Here is a 14,322-nt window from a genome sequence, read left to right on the forward strand (position 1 = left end):
AAAGTTACCCAAAGCAAGCAAAAAAAATTTAAAGGGCCCCGTATCTACATACAAACATATATAATTTGATTGATACCTCTATGTGCCTAGAATACAAACCAGTTTGTGTTTACGATTTCCCCTTTGCACAAAGACGACGAAAGCCGAGAGAGAGGCAGTGAGCGAGAACGATTGGAGTGGGGATGGTCTAAGCTAGCAAGTTTCCAAAAAGCTATACAGTCAGCCATATTGAATTTGTGTTTGTAAAAGGACGCCGTGTTTAATTCGTGTTCCGCGTCTTCTTTAATAAGAAATTCTAATATAATAAAAAAAGATTAATAATTATCAACTACTCCAATACTCTTTGCTATTAAATAATCATAATTGATAGTGTTTTAACTTTGACTTTCAGTCATTTTTTAACATTTATCGTGAGTGTACGCCTGTGTAAGGAAGAAGAAAAAACAGCGGTTAAAGTGTTGAAAAAAATTATCCGTGTGTTCTCTATACTACAAACCAAAAATCAGACACAAGTCTCTGCTTGATAAAAGAAAAAATATATAAAATAAAAAAAAATTAATAATTTTTAAAAATTATTAAAATAAAAATTCTAAAAAAATAAAAACGAATTTTTACTCATTTACCAAAATATAAAAAAGTGTGTGGATTTATCCCGAAAAAAAAATTAAAAATAAATTTTTACAAAAAGGAATAAAATAAAAAATAATTAAAAATGGCAGCAGAAACCGAAACTAAGCCCGTCGTCACCGAGGAAGAAAAGAAGGAAGAGCCGGCCAAGGAAGTTGCCGAAGCTCCCGCCGAAAAGAAGGAAGTCACCGAGGAGGCAGCCAAGTCCGAAAATCATACGGAGGCACAAGCGGCGCCAGCTGAGGCCAAGAAGCCCGCTGAGCCCAAGCCCAATGTGCACAAATTGGACTTTGAGAAAGACACCGTCTACTTGTACCAATTCTCGCGTACTCCCTTGCTCCCATCTCTCTCGCCCTACTGCTTGAAAGTCGAGACATGGTTGCGTCTTGCTGGACTGAAATACGAGGTAAGTTTCTTAATTAGTTTTAGTTTTTTTTTTTATTTTTCGCTGATCAAGAAGATAACTCGTAAAAAAAAGACAATAAATAAATTAGAAAAGGAAACGCACATCGCGCACTTTCTAAAATAAAAGCAAAATTAGCTTGAAAATTTTTCCTCTCACACAATGAAAAAAAAACCTTAACTAAAATGCTTGAAAGAAGAGAAATCATATCGCTATTATTTAGCTCTACTAGTGAATAAATAGATATTTTTTTCTATGGAGAGAGAGAAAAAAAAGTAATAATAATTACAATTACATTTTTTGTTGTTGTTCCTCTTCGTCTTCTTCATCATCATAGTTGATGGTCAATGCATTTGGGCAATTAATTTCAGTTTCATAGCGGTTTCTCTCTGACAGATATCATAGCGAACGAGCAAAAATCAAGACCGAATAACAGTTTCGGTAACATGTGTGAGTTTGTGTTTCATCATACAGAACACACAGAAATGCATTTATTAAAAATATTTTTAAATAAAAGGAACAAAACCAACATTGCAGCATATGTTTCATGTTCATTATCATTTTCAATGGTATTTTTATTATTGTTTAAATTCTGGGGTATTTTACTGCGGTAAAAGAAAATATTTGTTTAAAATATTTTTTTTTTTCAGAAAAAAAAATGTTGAAAAAAAAACGGTCAAACAACATTTATCCTACTAATGACACATTTTAAATACATAATAATTATATTCAAAAAATCTAAACCTAATTACATGCCACTCGCACATCAAATACACAATACAAGCTGTTGCAGTTGTTGCTTTCTTCATAAAAATTATGAGGGTAACCGTGCAGTCGTCATCATAATTTAAATTGTCATCAAACACTAATATTGTCGTTTCAATGATTTTCGTTCTACTTCACTGGCTGTGTCCCTTTTTTTAAATATATTTTTTCCATGCATGCCATGCCAGAGTTAAGTTTGCATAGTGAGTAATGTTAATGTCTTCAGCCCTTTTGTTTTTTCTGTTTCATGGCGTGTTATCGTGATAATGCAAAACTACAACGCGTCAATAATTCCTGAAAAATAAAATAAGAAAATTTTCTAGATTATTATTTAAATAAAAAAAAAACGAACGACGTGATTTCAATCGCTGACGGGCTTGTGAGACAAAGATTAATGATATGTCACACAAATCGTATAACGGACAAAAATTGATACTTCGGATGGGTGACGAACAATTGTTGATACACTTTAGCATCAGCAGTAGCACAACAAAACGCTGTATATAATCATTATATCGCAACAATAGAAAAGCTTTTGAATTTAAATTTGAATAAATAATCCTTTTTCCATTTTATGTAGATATTTTGTATACATTAGGCACGACGAGTGGTGGTCGTGTGTCAGACAATCAATTTATCTACCCAAACATTCAATAGAGTAGTTTTCCTAAAATAAAATAAAAAAAAAACTTACGCACTCCCATGCATCATAAAAAAGGGGGTAATGTATACTTACCATGGAAAACTATGCAGTAATAATACAAAAGGGAAAAAGGATACACTTCAAACAAACGTTTTTAAAGGGAAAATGAGACGATGGTCAATCACGACACAATTCACCTTCTGCAAAAAATAAAAAAAGTTGGCATACGTCGTTTTGCATCGCGAGATAACCCTCTTTTTATATTTTGTTGTTTAATATTCCACACGCTACAATATAGGCCAGAAATGCTGAAAATTAAAGAACCAGAACAAATTATTATTTTTTTTTATTTCGCAAAAAAAAATGGTTACGTAAGAGGTCTTACTTAAAAATTTTATTCGTTTTAATTATATATGATTTCGTTTCATATATTCTCGGGGCTGTTCAAATATTATTTTTCATATAAAAAAAAAATTTTTTTTTCACCCCCACATTTTTTTTCATATTTTTAGTAAAATAAAATAAAAAGTTAGATAAAATCTAATGATGATGATAATATCAAAATGTATGTTAGGTAATTACGAGACGAACCATATGTCACAGCTGTGACTCAACGGGGCGGGAGTTCGTACGCTTTTGATTAAAAAAAATTTTTTTTTTAGCAAATGAAAGAAAAAAAACCGTTGCTTTCTAAATCAAATACATAAAAGGAAAGGAAAATCATTTAATTCTATTTAATTTTTTTTTTTTATATGTATGATGTTCCATACATCGCGTCGTCGTTCACACAAGTGGAAACATATATTTTTTTGTTGTTGTATTATAATACTTCGCGGTCATCGAAGAAGGAAAAGGAGGTCATTAAACTTGACTTTCTACGTACACTCATGTAGAATGATGTATCAAAGGTACTATTTATGTGAATAGACGATGAACCTGGACATTACTCGTCGGTTATAATTTAACATTTGAATGATGATGTCCACTTAATAAAATATTTCGCTCGATTTTACTTGTTATAAAAAAAATTTCTTTGTGCGAACATTTAATTGTATCAATTGAGACTTTTATTGCCTTTATCATTGCATTAATCTTTGTATTTTTTTCAGTTGCTATAAAAAAAAGTGTATCAATAAACAACATATATATTCATATATAATAAGAATAATATTATTATTAACGAAGCGCATAAAAGGAAGACGACGAAGAAAGAAAGAAAGAATGTCTCAATCAATAATACAATCAACTACAATAAAAAATAATAAGCCGGCCGGGACACAACTAAATTAGTTTTAATCATAACTAATATAACGTTGAGCTGCGCTAGAGAGAATGTATTTTTTTTATAAAAAAAAATAAATAAATGCACAAGGAAATAAAGTTTAATATGACTTTCAGACAGACAATGTATTCCCATGAACTTCAATTAAGAAGTACGGGATGATTGTAAAGTGCATTTTTTCTGCGGTTATTTAAAGACGAGCACTTTCTTTTGTATGGAAAAATATTCTGTTTAAGGCCGTTTCAAATTTTTTTTTCGATGTTTTTGTTCCATGTGATTTTTTTTAAATAGGGGCAAAATAAAAAAAATTGTTTTGAAATACTTTTTCTTACAAAATGACAAAATTTAAACAATTTTTGGTCATTATTGAATATTTTATTTGTTTTTTTTTGTATCTACATTGAGATTTGATTAATTAAAATTATTAACAAATTTAAACAAAAACTATAAAAATAACTGAAAAAAAATTAAAAAAATATTTTTAGGGAAGAAAAGTCATGCTAAAATTTAATTTTAATTACAAAAATATTAAATTATTTTTTTAGAAAATTTAAATAAAAATATTTCATAAAAATAATTGTCAAAAAAATTTTAAAAATAATTTTTTGAAAATATTTTTAATAATTTAAAAAAAAATAATTTTCAATACAAAAATTAAACTATTTTTAGAAAATTTCAAAATTTTTTTTTTTGAAATATTACGAAAAACCCCAAAAAAAAGGTAATTTTTAATGAAATTTTGCCTAATTGGATTTCTGATTTTGGTTGAGACGAAAAAATAGAAAAAAAATTGGAGCGGCCTTAATTCAAAAAAATAAAAAAAAAAAAAATCAAGAAATAGACATCGAAACAATAAAGCAGTTTGACAGATGCAAAAATGTTTCTGTACCTCGTTTCGTTTCGTCTTTTTTTAAATAATAATACAGAAAACATACATATTTCATAACTTACTGCAATTCCTAACGGTCTGAGGCATGCGTACCAGTCCGTACATACATTTTATTCCTTTTTGCCGAGCCGAATACAAAACAAGGAGCAATCCCTATTTTTTTTCCCGTCTTTGTTCCCGAATTGTACGCACATGCGGTCTACGACGAATGTAGAAACAAAACACGCAAATATAATGCATTTATCGTCTTAGACATGGTAACAGCATTGAAAACGCCCGAAGGTTGTCGCACTCTCTCCCTGGAATAAAAGTACATATAGTTTTTATATCGCACTCAAATTGAATGTTATGTGCAATATTACGTATCTATAGACGTAATTTGATATATAAAGTGTAATAAAATAAAATACTTTCTTTATAACGTTCCCGCTTCGTATTCCTGTGTGAAGAAAAAAAAGCATGTGACAGTAAAAACGTGCAATATATATTCTTGAATAATAATTTCTTACCTGCAAACGTATAAATTTTAAGGTAACACACTTTTATCCTTTATGCATACAAAAAATTCCATACTCACTCGAGAAAATGACTCTTCGACCGGCTTTATTTGTTTGACAATCATCAAATCGAATTTATAACTTTTTTTCCGAGAGAGACATTCCGTTACAGCTACCTAAGAAGAAGAAAAATAGACCTGGGGATAAAATATGATGATAATGTCGCATAAGAACAAATTGTGTTTGCGTCTGCTGATGTTTGAAATTTTTCAAAAAATGAAAAATAAATATGGGTGCCCCTTTTTTACGGCTTGAACAATGCGTAAGCAAGGACATTATGCTGGTAAACAATTTTTTTTTAAATTTTTTCATGACTTGCGAAATTTTCAAAAAAATATCCACAAGAAGGGTTCGAAAAATCGAGATAAAAAATATTAAAATGACATTATTATTTAAGTAAACCAACAAAAAAAAAAGTTTTTTAGTTAATGAGGTGCTTTATATTCAATATACACACCTACTTTACTTCTTCAAAGCGTCTTTCGTCTCCTGTCTCGCCTAGAAACATTCGTCCCCCTTCGACTCCATTATTATTAATAATAATACAGTAATTTTTACGCAAAATAACACCTTCAGTAAATAAATAAAGTTTAACGACTCGCTTTTACTTTAACACTCATAAAAATAATAATAATAATAAATGCTGAAAGCTTGACAAATTGATTCTAATTTTTTCTCATTAAAAATGCGTGAAAAATTTCCCCGCACGGGACAAATTTGTTGAAATTTTATATTTAAAAAAATTTTTTTTTTTTAGATAAAATGAGAAAGATTATCAGGTCATTTGTCTCTCGAGAGAGAAAATTTATTCAAAAATGTGGTCAAGGTACATCAATCATTGTTAATGCTCGGTTCGTCATCAAATCCCTTCCAAAAAATAAATAAATGGCAATAAAATTTTTGAAACAAAAGAAATTCTCAAATACCTGGATTTAACTTTCTTTTCAAATCGCTTGGAAAGAGAGAGTAATAGTAATAAATAAATAGAAAATCGACAATAAATCGTTATTATTCGGTCTACCTGAGCTCAATGGTCCCTTTTTTGCCAGAAATTTACAAATGATTGATTTTTCAATGGCCTAGACGACTGCTAATAGATGGATGTTCAATTTTGGTGTAATAACAATAAAATAGTTTATGTTCTACTGATAAGGCCCGAATTTTATAAAGTGTTGGAAAATATGTGTCTGGCTCGTTTTTGTCTGGTATTTAATTTTTTTCGGTGAAATTCAATAGTTTTAGTCTCTTGTCTCGTTTTAAATATTAAATAGAGACCTTTTTCGACAATTATTACTATTTTCTGCCAATAAAACTAATTACCAGACCCTACCAATAAAGTGCGACATGTCAACGTTGGCAAATAGTTTGATGATGGTAATTTGATCCCTTTTGGTAGTATTTTAGAATTTTAATAATACAATATTAATGGAATTAATTTGAAAAAAAAAATATAATTGAATTATATGCGCTTTTTGATTCTGTCACCGCACACCATTTGGTGCACACGGAATAAAAAAGGGATTAAATGACATAAATATATAAAGCTGTGTGACGCTAACAAAAGGTTCAACAAACTTTGCTCAAACTATTTAGTAAAATATAAATGAACTATGTTGATTAATGTTCAACAACTAATAATGTCTTCATTATATTTGTGCTATTATGTCCTCCGGCCTAAAACACTCAATTCATCAATTATTGAAATTTTCGCTCCCAAAATGTTCGCCATGAAAATGAAATGAGCAAAAAAAGGTGAAATTCATGATGATGATAATAAAGTTCGTACGAGCCTAAATAATTAAAACTTTTTTTGTGGTTTTCCATATAAAAGTTTCATTTTCGGCCATGCCTTTTTCTGTAAAACAAAAAAAAATAATCACAAAATTATTCAAATTCAAGTATGAAAATTATGACAAGGGTCATTATTTTTATCATTGTTTTAAATCTGTAGTCTGCTGCTTTTTTCGCTGGGCCAAGCGCAATTTTTACAAGTAAATTATTAACGTCCATCATCATTATTATTAGCGTTTCCTGGAACCGAAAAAAAAGTTTCGGAAAAATGACTCATTAAAAGTTAAGTAATTTAGAAATCAATTAACCTTATCAGTGAGCAAGCAATAAAAATGCGGTAGTAAAGTAGGAAAAAAATAATGAGAAAATACTTCCATTTTTTCCAATACACTAGAGAGCAGTCCTTTTTTTCTTTGGTTATCATTTCCATGCTAAATTATTTATTTGTATCCCAGTTGAACATATGAGTAGGTAAATAAATAAAATGCGTTTGTTATTGATAGTGAAAGAGGAGAGGAAAAATAACAAGGATACAGACATGCCCATGAAAAAAAGTATGCTAGAGACTTGTAATGAAATCTTTTACCTATGGGTATTTTGCCTAGCTTGTCTGTTTTTTCAATTTATGATACACAAAGCTATCGGCTTTACTTGTCTTTGTTGCCCTTTGGCATAAAAACACAGACAACATGCGAGAAAAAGTCATATTTTATCAACAGGGATGAGAAAAATATTAAATTATTTTTTTATGGAGCTTTTAAATATTTTTAAAATATTTTAATAATATTTTTTATAAAATTAATTAATTTTCACCGTTTTTCATTAATTTTTAGATTTTTTTTAAAAGTTAAAAATTTACAAATTTTTTTTTAATAATAGAAAAATTATTTAGGTAATTATTTTAACGAATAAAAAAAATATTTAATTTTTTTAAAATTATTTGAAACACTTAAATATTAAAAAAAAAAAATAACAAAAAATATTAATTTACTTTTAATAAATTTTAATCGTTTTATAATGATCCTCATTTTTAGGAATGTGTGAAATTTTTTAATTAATTATTTTTATTATTAATTTTTAATTATTTTAATAAGTAATACAATTTTCAAACAAAAAATTTAAGTCATTATAAAAGGATTAAAATTTATTTTTAAAAATTGAATATTTTTTGTTATTAAAAAAAATATTAGAGGGTTTCAAATAATTAAAAAAAAAAATTAAATAATTTTTCCATTATATTAAAAAAAACTTTTTACACGAGATTTATAATTTTCATCAAACTTTTTGTCAAATATTGAAAAACAAAAAACTTTTTTTTAATACATAAATTTTTTTTTCCCTGTTTATTTATCGCATATCACAAGATAAGATAAAAAGAGGAAAAACATAGACTTGACTGTAAAATGTCTTTTCAAGTCCTTGTTTATCCTACCTACCCTCAAATTCCCCCCACAAAAAAACCCTTATCACATTAAAAAGATTTGCGTGCAAAAAAAAACTTTGATATTTGTAACCCAATTTAATGAAGCATAAGAATCTTGCAATATTTAATAATAACAATAATAATGATGATGATGATGAAGCGAGAGAAAAGTAAGAAAAAAAATCTTGGCCACACATTTAACATAATCTCACGTCCATTTGATATAAACAAATCATTTGTATTCGTGCTGATGATGATGATCTTTTTTTTTTTCTGCGCCAGTTAAATTTTTTTTTGAATGGCATGTCCGAACGTTGTTCCAGATTCTTCCGTTCATTTTTTTTTCGTCGTCATGTGAATAATACACTTCCAGAAGAGAGAAGAAAAAACTCATTGCGTACATTTCTTACAATTATTGTACAATGGAGTGTTAAATTATGATTGATATTCGTGTTTAACGTGAAAATTTTGTTTTATGAAACGATTTCATGTAAACAATTGGGCAACAAAAAAATGAAACCACACACGCACGTAACATTTTTGCTGCATTTTTCGCTGCAATGATTGACAACAAACCTAAATTTTGTGTCGAATTGCAAAAAAAAAATAGCTTTAATTTTTTTTTATTTAAATATGAAAACTGTCCTAGACACGTGTCGTCGTCGTCCTATTTCGAGTGACGTTCAATTGACATGTTAATATAAACACGACAAAAAAAGAAATTAATGACCTTCCAGGAAATATTTTAATTTAGGGTAGGATGCTCGTCTTGAACTACTTATCAATATTTTATTATCAAAAAAAAAAAACGAAGAAAAATGTCAGTCAGACAAAGTTTTGTTGAAATTTCTGTTAAGTGGCCGTTTTTTTGTCTGTTCCGGTGTAACTTTGTCATATAAATTTCAATTCAATGAGAATTTTAGTTCATCCGTTCTTGATCACTGTTTGTTCGCTACGTGCGATTGTTGGAAGCAAATGGAGTGTAAATCAATTGACTTTGCCATAAATGGTTCGTAGGTAATTTATATGATGATTGAATATTTTTGTTTTGCTAAAAAAAAATTAATTCTCGCCTCTTTGAATTTTTTTTCTACGCAACAAATTTTATCAACTTTCTTATCATCATCACCTCAAACCATAAAAAAAAACCACAATGAATTTTTCTCTAATTTGCATTTTTATTGCATTTCCATCGTCGTCAAGTGGATGACGACTTGCTAACTGCAAACAATGATTGAAATCGAAAATTATGAGCAATTAAATATTATTATTGGCATTGTCGCCATTATTCACCACATTATTAAATTGAAATTTATTGAATCATTTTTTTTGCCTGTCGTACGACGACTATGAATTATTATAAATTCCTTTGGCGTATTTTTTTTACGACTTTTTTGCTGTGATAATGGACTGCTACTGCTGCATTTGTAAAGAAAAAAAATTACAATGGTGATAAGAAACTCAATTTTTAAATACTTGAGCGTGTCAAGATAATTATTGTACGTTATTTAAAAATTTTTACATTTTTTTACGATGATTGTGACTACGAAATAATTATGTTGAAGTTCATTCCGCTTTCTTTTTTTTTCGAAAATTCTCACAATTGTCAATATTAATGTAACTTGTTGTAATGTAACTTTTTTTGTGTCGTTGCGTTGTCACGCAACATAATTGTTATTTTTTCTAAACATTTTTACTTGACTTGCATTGTCATGTCCCTTTGCGCTTCGTGCTGTATTTTGGAGACTCATTTCCCTCCCTTTGATCAATTTTTCATTTAATTTAATTTATGTCCCAACAAATTGCTTCGTGAGTAATTAAACTATATTTTATTTTATTTATAAATAATATTATCAAAGCAATTTGTTTGGTTATTCAAAAAAAAAAAATAAATATTTAAACACGATTTCCTATATATTGAGCGGTTGTAGACAAATACCTGCGATTTATTTATGTACAATAAAAATATTAATAATAACAATAAAGGTTATCAAGGAGTATCGTATAACATTTTTTTCTATATAATGGCGCATTATTGCAAACGAAAATAAAAAAAAAAATAAAATGAGATGATCCACTTAACCTTCAAATGATCCGTCAAGTATTTGATGAGTTATATTTTGTTATTTTTATTTCTATTGTTGAATGAAGCAGCAAAAAAAAATGTCAGACACACATTTATATATTAAAGTAGACAAAACGGAGACAAATTGTCTACTAACAACGTTATCATGGCTAGTAGCTGTCATGTTTCAACAACCGCATGAGATAAGAAAAACCGGCTAATGTTTATTTTTTGCTATTTTTGTGACGTACAAAGAAATTTGATTCTATAAATAGGTTTCGAGACCCAAACAAAAAAAAAATATAAAAAAAAAAAAAAAAAAAATAAAGTAATCATAATAAATGGCTCTATCTGGGAATTTTAATATAAAAAAAAAATTTGCGTATCTTTTCTTGTTTATTTATCATCATAAAAAATAAGATTTATAAGTTTTTCCATTGAATTATGTATTAATATTTTTTTTCTTATCTTTTCAGGTGAGTTATCAAATCAATCATAAAAATGCGTGATTTATAAATTTTATCTTTCGAGTGGGTGGTAAGTCTCTAGAATTTTATTATTTTGTATAAGGCCGCTCCAAATTTATTTTGAACTTTTTGTTCCAAAAACTTTTTTTTACGAAAATGATAAAATTTTAACAATTAGATACAATTTAAAAATTTAATTAAACAAACTTGTTTTTAAAAAAAAATCATAAAAATAATTGTCAAAAATTTTTGAAAAATATATTTTTTTGTCAATATTTTAGAGAAAAGACTCAATTTTCAAAAAATTTGAAAATATTTTTAAAAAATTTTGAAAATATTTTTGAAAAATTTTGAAAAATAATTTTTTTTTACAATATTTTAGAGAAAAAAGCTTAATTTTCAATACAAAAAATTTTGAAAATTGAAAATATTTTAAAAAATTTAGAAATTTTTAATTTTAACTTTTTTTAATTTTGTCCCACATATTTTCGACTTTTTAAATGAAGTATTTAGTTCAAGGTTCAAAAAAATTTTTGGAGCGGCCTAAAAATGAAAAAAATACCAAAATCTAATAACAAAAGGAGATCATCGTTCTACTTGTTCTTGTTCCAATTGCAAAAATAAAAAAAATTAAGTCTATAAAATATTGTTATTGGGTGCAGTGAAGCAAAAAAACAACACATACGTGCCTAAAATATATTTTTTTTCGCTTATATCGATTTTTTTTCTTGTATCTTGCCTTGTTCAAGTTATAATAATATAAAACTCTTCTATGTTTTACGTAGGATTATCAAAATGTGTACAACAAAGATTACTGACACTTTACACAAAAATCCATTGAAGATTGAACAAAAACCCACTACCTACTTTATACTTCACACTTGTTATGCGATTACTTGAACTATAAAAATTTATCGTGGTATCTGATACAGACGACGAGTAGCGACGACGACGAGTTTGATGAAAGAAGAAATTACAAGAAGACGATAAGAAACGTTTTTTCTTCATTACTCTTCTCGCGTCGTTACAAGAGATTCAGAGTTAATTACATTCACTGCTGATATCACGTACAATAATGCTGTAGACAGTTACTTTCGAATGACTTCCCTAAACATTTTAGATAAAGAATGCATTCTGCGGTTACATGCTGAAGCAGTAAACGTTTTTTTTTTGTTTTCTTTGATATATTCTGTAATTGCCCTATTAAAGCGTATATTTCGTGGAGATTATCGGATCGTTTAAAGGAAAGGAAAAAATGGAAGACAAAAATAACATTAAAAGATATCAAGAGCTAACTACTTACTTGCTTTTTATGAGATAAGTTTTGAACTTGATTTGTTTACTTGCAAGTAGGAGCGCGATAAAAGTTAATTTATTACATGGTGCAGTGCCCCGAGAGCAGTTGCAAAGGAAGAGAATCATAAAAAAGAAAAGAAAAAGGGAACATTCACTAAAAATAAGAACTAAATTAATTACTGTAACTGTATCTTTATTGATTCTCCTCGTTGTTAAAGTAGTAAAAAAAAGTGGAGAACAAAGAGAAATTGTAGAGCACGATGTTTTTTTCATCTTATATAACTTTGTTTAATTACAAAAAAAAAAAAATAAGTGTTACGCGACAACATTGTAAGTTTGTAGACTAGAATCATGATAAAGTTGCCGCATGCGGATACAGTCATCATATTATTAAAAAATTCCTACAATATGCATGATTATTATTATGATTACTCATCTCAAAATAGTTATCATGATAAAATAAAATTAAAAATTAGTAATTCATCGCGCACACATGCCCGTCTTGAGTGCACAATCAATCGTGGATCAACAGTTAGAATAATAATAAATAATGTGCACTCTTGAAGTTTATATATATCTTCATCATATATATGTCAGATTTGATAGGATTATTATTTTTTATTATCATAAAATCATATAATAATAAAAAATAATAAAAAAAAACAAAAAACGCTGACTAAGCTCGTATCTGTTTAAACTAAACACTACCAAAAACAAGCTAATAAGCGATATATACAAGAGATAATTGAGTTATGATAGATCATTATCGTATAATTTCTAAAAACACTCAATCAATATAACTAATATTCATCATTTTATTTACATTTCTATTAACAAAAAAAAAATACAAAATGTTGTTCAATATTTAAATTGATCACGAAACACGCTTTACAATGTATAAAGACGAACGCCAGACTAACGCTGTTTTCTATCGGGCGATTAAATAAATAAATAAAAAAAAAATAAGAAATCGAACAAGTTCAATTTAATGATGCTGAAGGGTAATTTGCAAGTCAGCATGCAAAACATTGTAAATAATTTGTAGTTTTTCTTAATTAAATTTGAATTCATGCAAGTAATTCTCGTTACATTCCTCCTGATATCTAAACAAGAGCAAAAATATCAATTAAAACTGTATTCATCGTAACTAATTGTTATGTTAATGATAATATAACGACAAATTCCAAACGAGACAAGTTAATTTTTTTTTTTCAATTTGAATAGTTTTACAGACAGAAATTTTTTTAATGATAAAGATTTATGAGTATTCGACATTTTTTGTACTTGCATGTACTTGATATGCATGACACATGTATGATAATAATTATTATTATATTGTTATTATTGCAGAAATGCGTCGAACAAGATATACCACAAACATTCTGGAATTTGATGCATTTGCGTATTATGTAGAAGTTGTCCTTGAAATTACTTACAACTTACCACACATTGACATTTTGGAATTTATTTTGTGTTTCGTAATAAATAAAGACGTAATTCTGAGAAGTCTTAAAGACTTCTAGACAATTTTTTTTTTGTTTATTTATAAATAATAAATATTGTATTACTTATGATGATGATTTTATTAATTATTCATAAGTTTAAATACCAAGAATTTTTTTAAAAATGTCCAGACTTTACTTTTAAAATTACTTCCAGCAGTGTTCATGTTCATTCATATATAAATCAAATACAAAAAAAATAATTATAAATCAAATTATTTTAACAAAATACAATAAAATCTAATTTCACACTCACTTCACCACCTCCCAGCAGGAATATTTCTAAATTATAACAATAATAACCAAAATTTACGAAATTTAATTCTTTAGACACAAAATATATATTAAATATTTCATTTGACACACAAAGAAAAATTAATTATATATGTTTAAAATATTTTATATATAAAAAATGTAACATATAATTACACGCAAGTTTACTGTGTGATGTCAAAAAAATGTCAAAACATATCTCTTTTTCACATACTGTAACATACAGTAATAATAAAATATATATATAATATATAAGACTTTGATATCAGATTCTCGGAAGACTGATTCTTATAATTGCTTTATTTTGTGTTTTCTTTCACATTTGAATATAAAAACATA

The 14,322-nt window shown here is 27.4% G+C and overlaps 1 protein-coding gene across 1 annotated transcript in view; it reads left to right on the forward strand.

Annotated features, from left to right (window-relative positions):
• The first annotated feature begins 233 nt into the window (after positions 1-233).
• LOC134827529 (failed axon connections) overlaps positions 234-14,322 on the forward strand; it is a 28,396-nt gene continuing 14,307 nt past the window's right edge. The window contains exon 1 of the mRNA XM_063840211.1: positions 234-1,033. Coding sequence (XP_063696281.1) covers positions 713-1,033 — 321 coding nt within the window. The 5' untranslated portion in view covers positions 234-712. The remainder of the gene's footprint in view (positions 1,034-14,322) is intronic.

Source organism: Culicoides brevitarsis, chromosome 1, assembly GCF_036172545.1.
Source record: "Culicoides brevitarsis isolate CSIRO-B50_1 chromosome 1, AGI_CSIRO_Cbre_v1, whole genome shotgun sequence".
NCBI classification, from domain to species: Eukaryota; Metazoa; Arthropoda; class Insecta; order Diptera; family Ceratopogonidae; genus Culicoides; species Culicoides brevitarsis.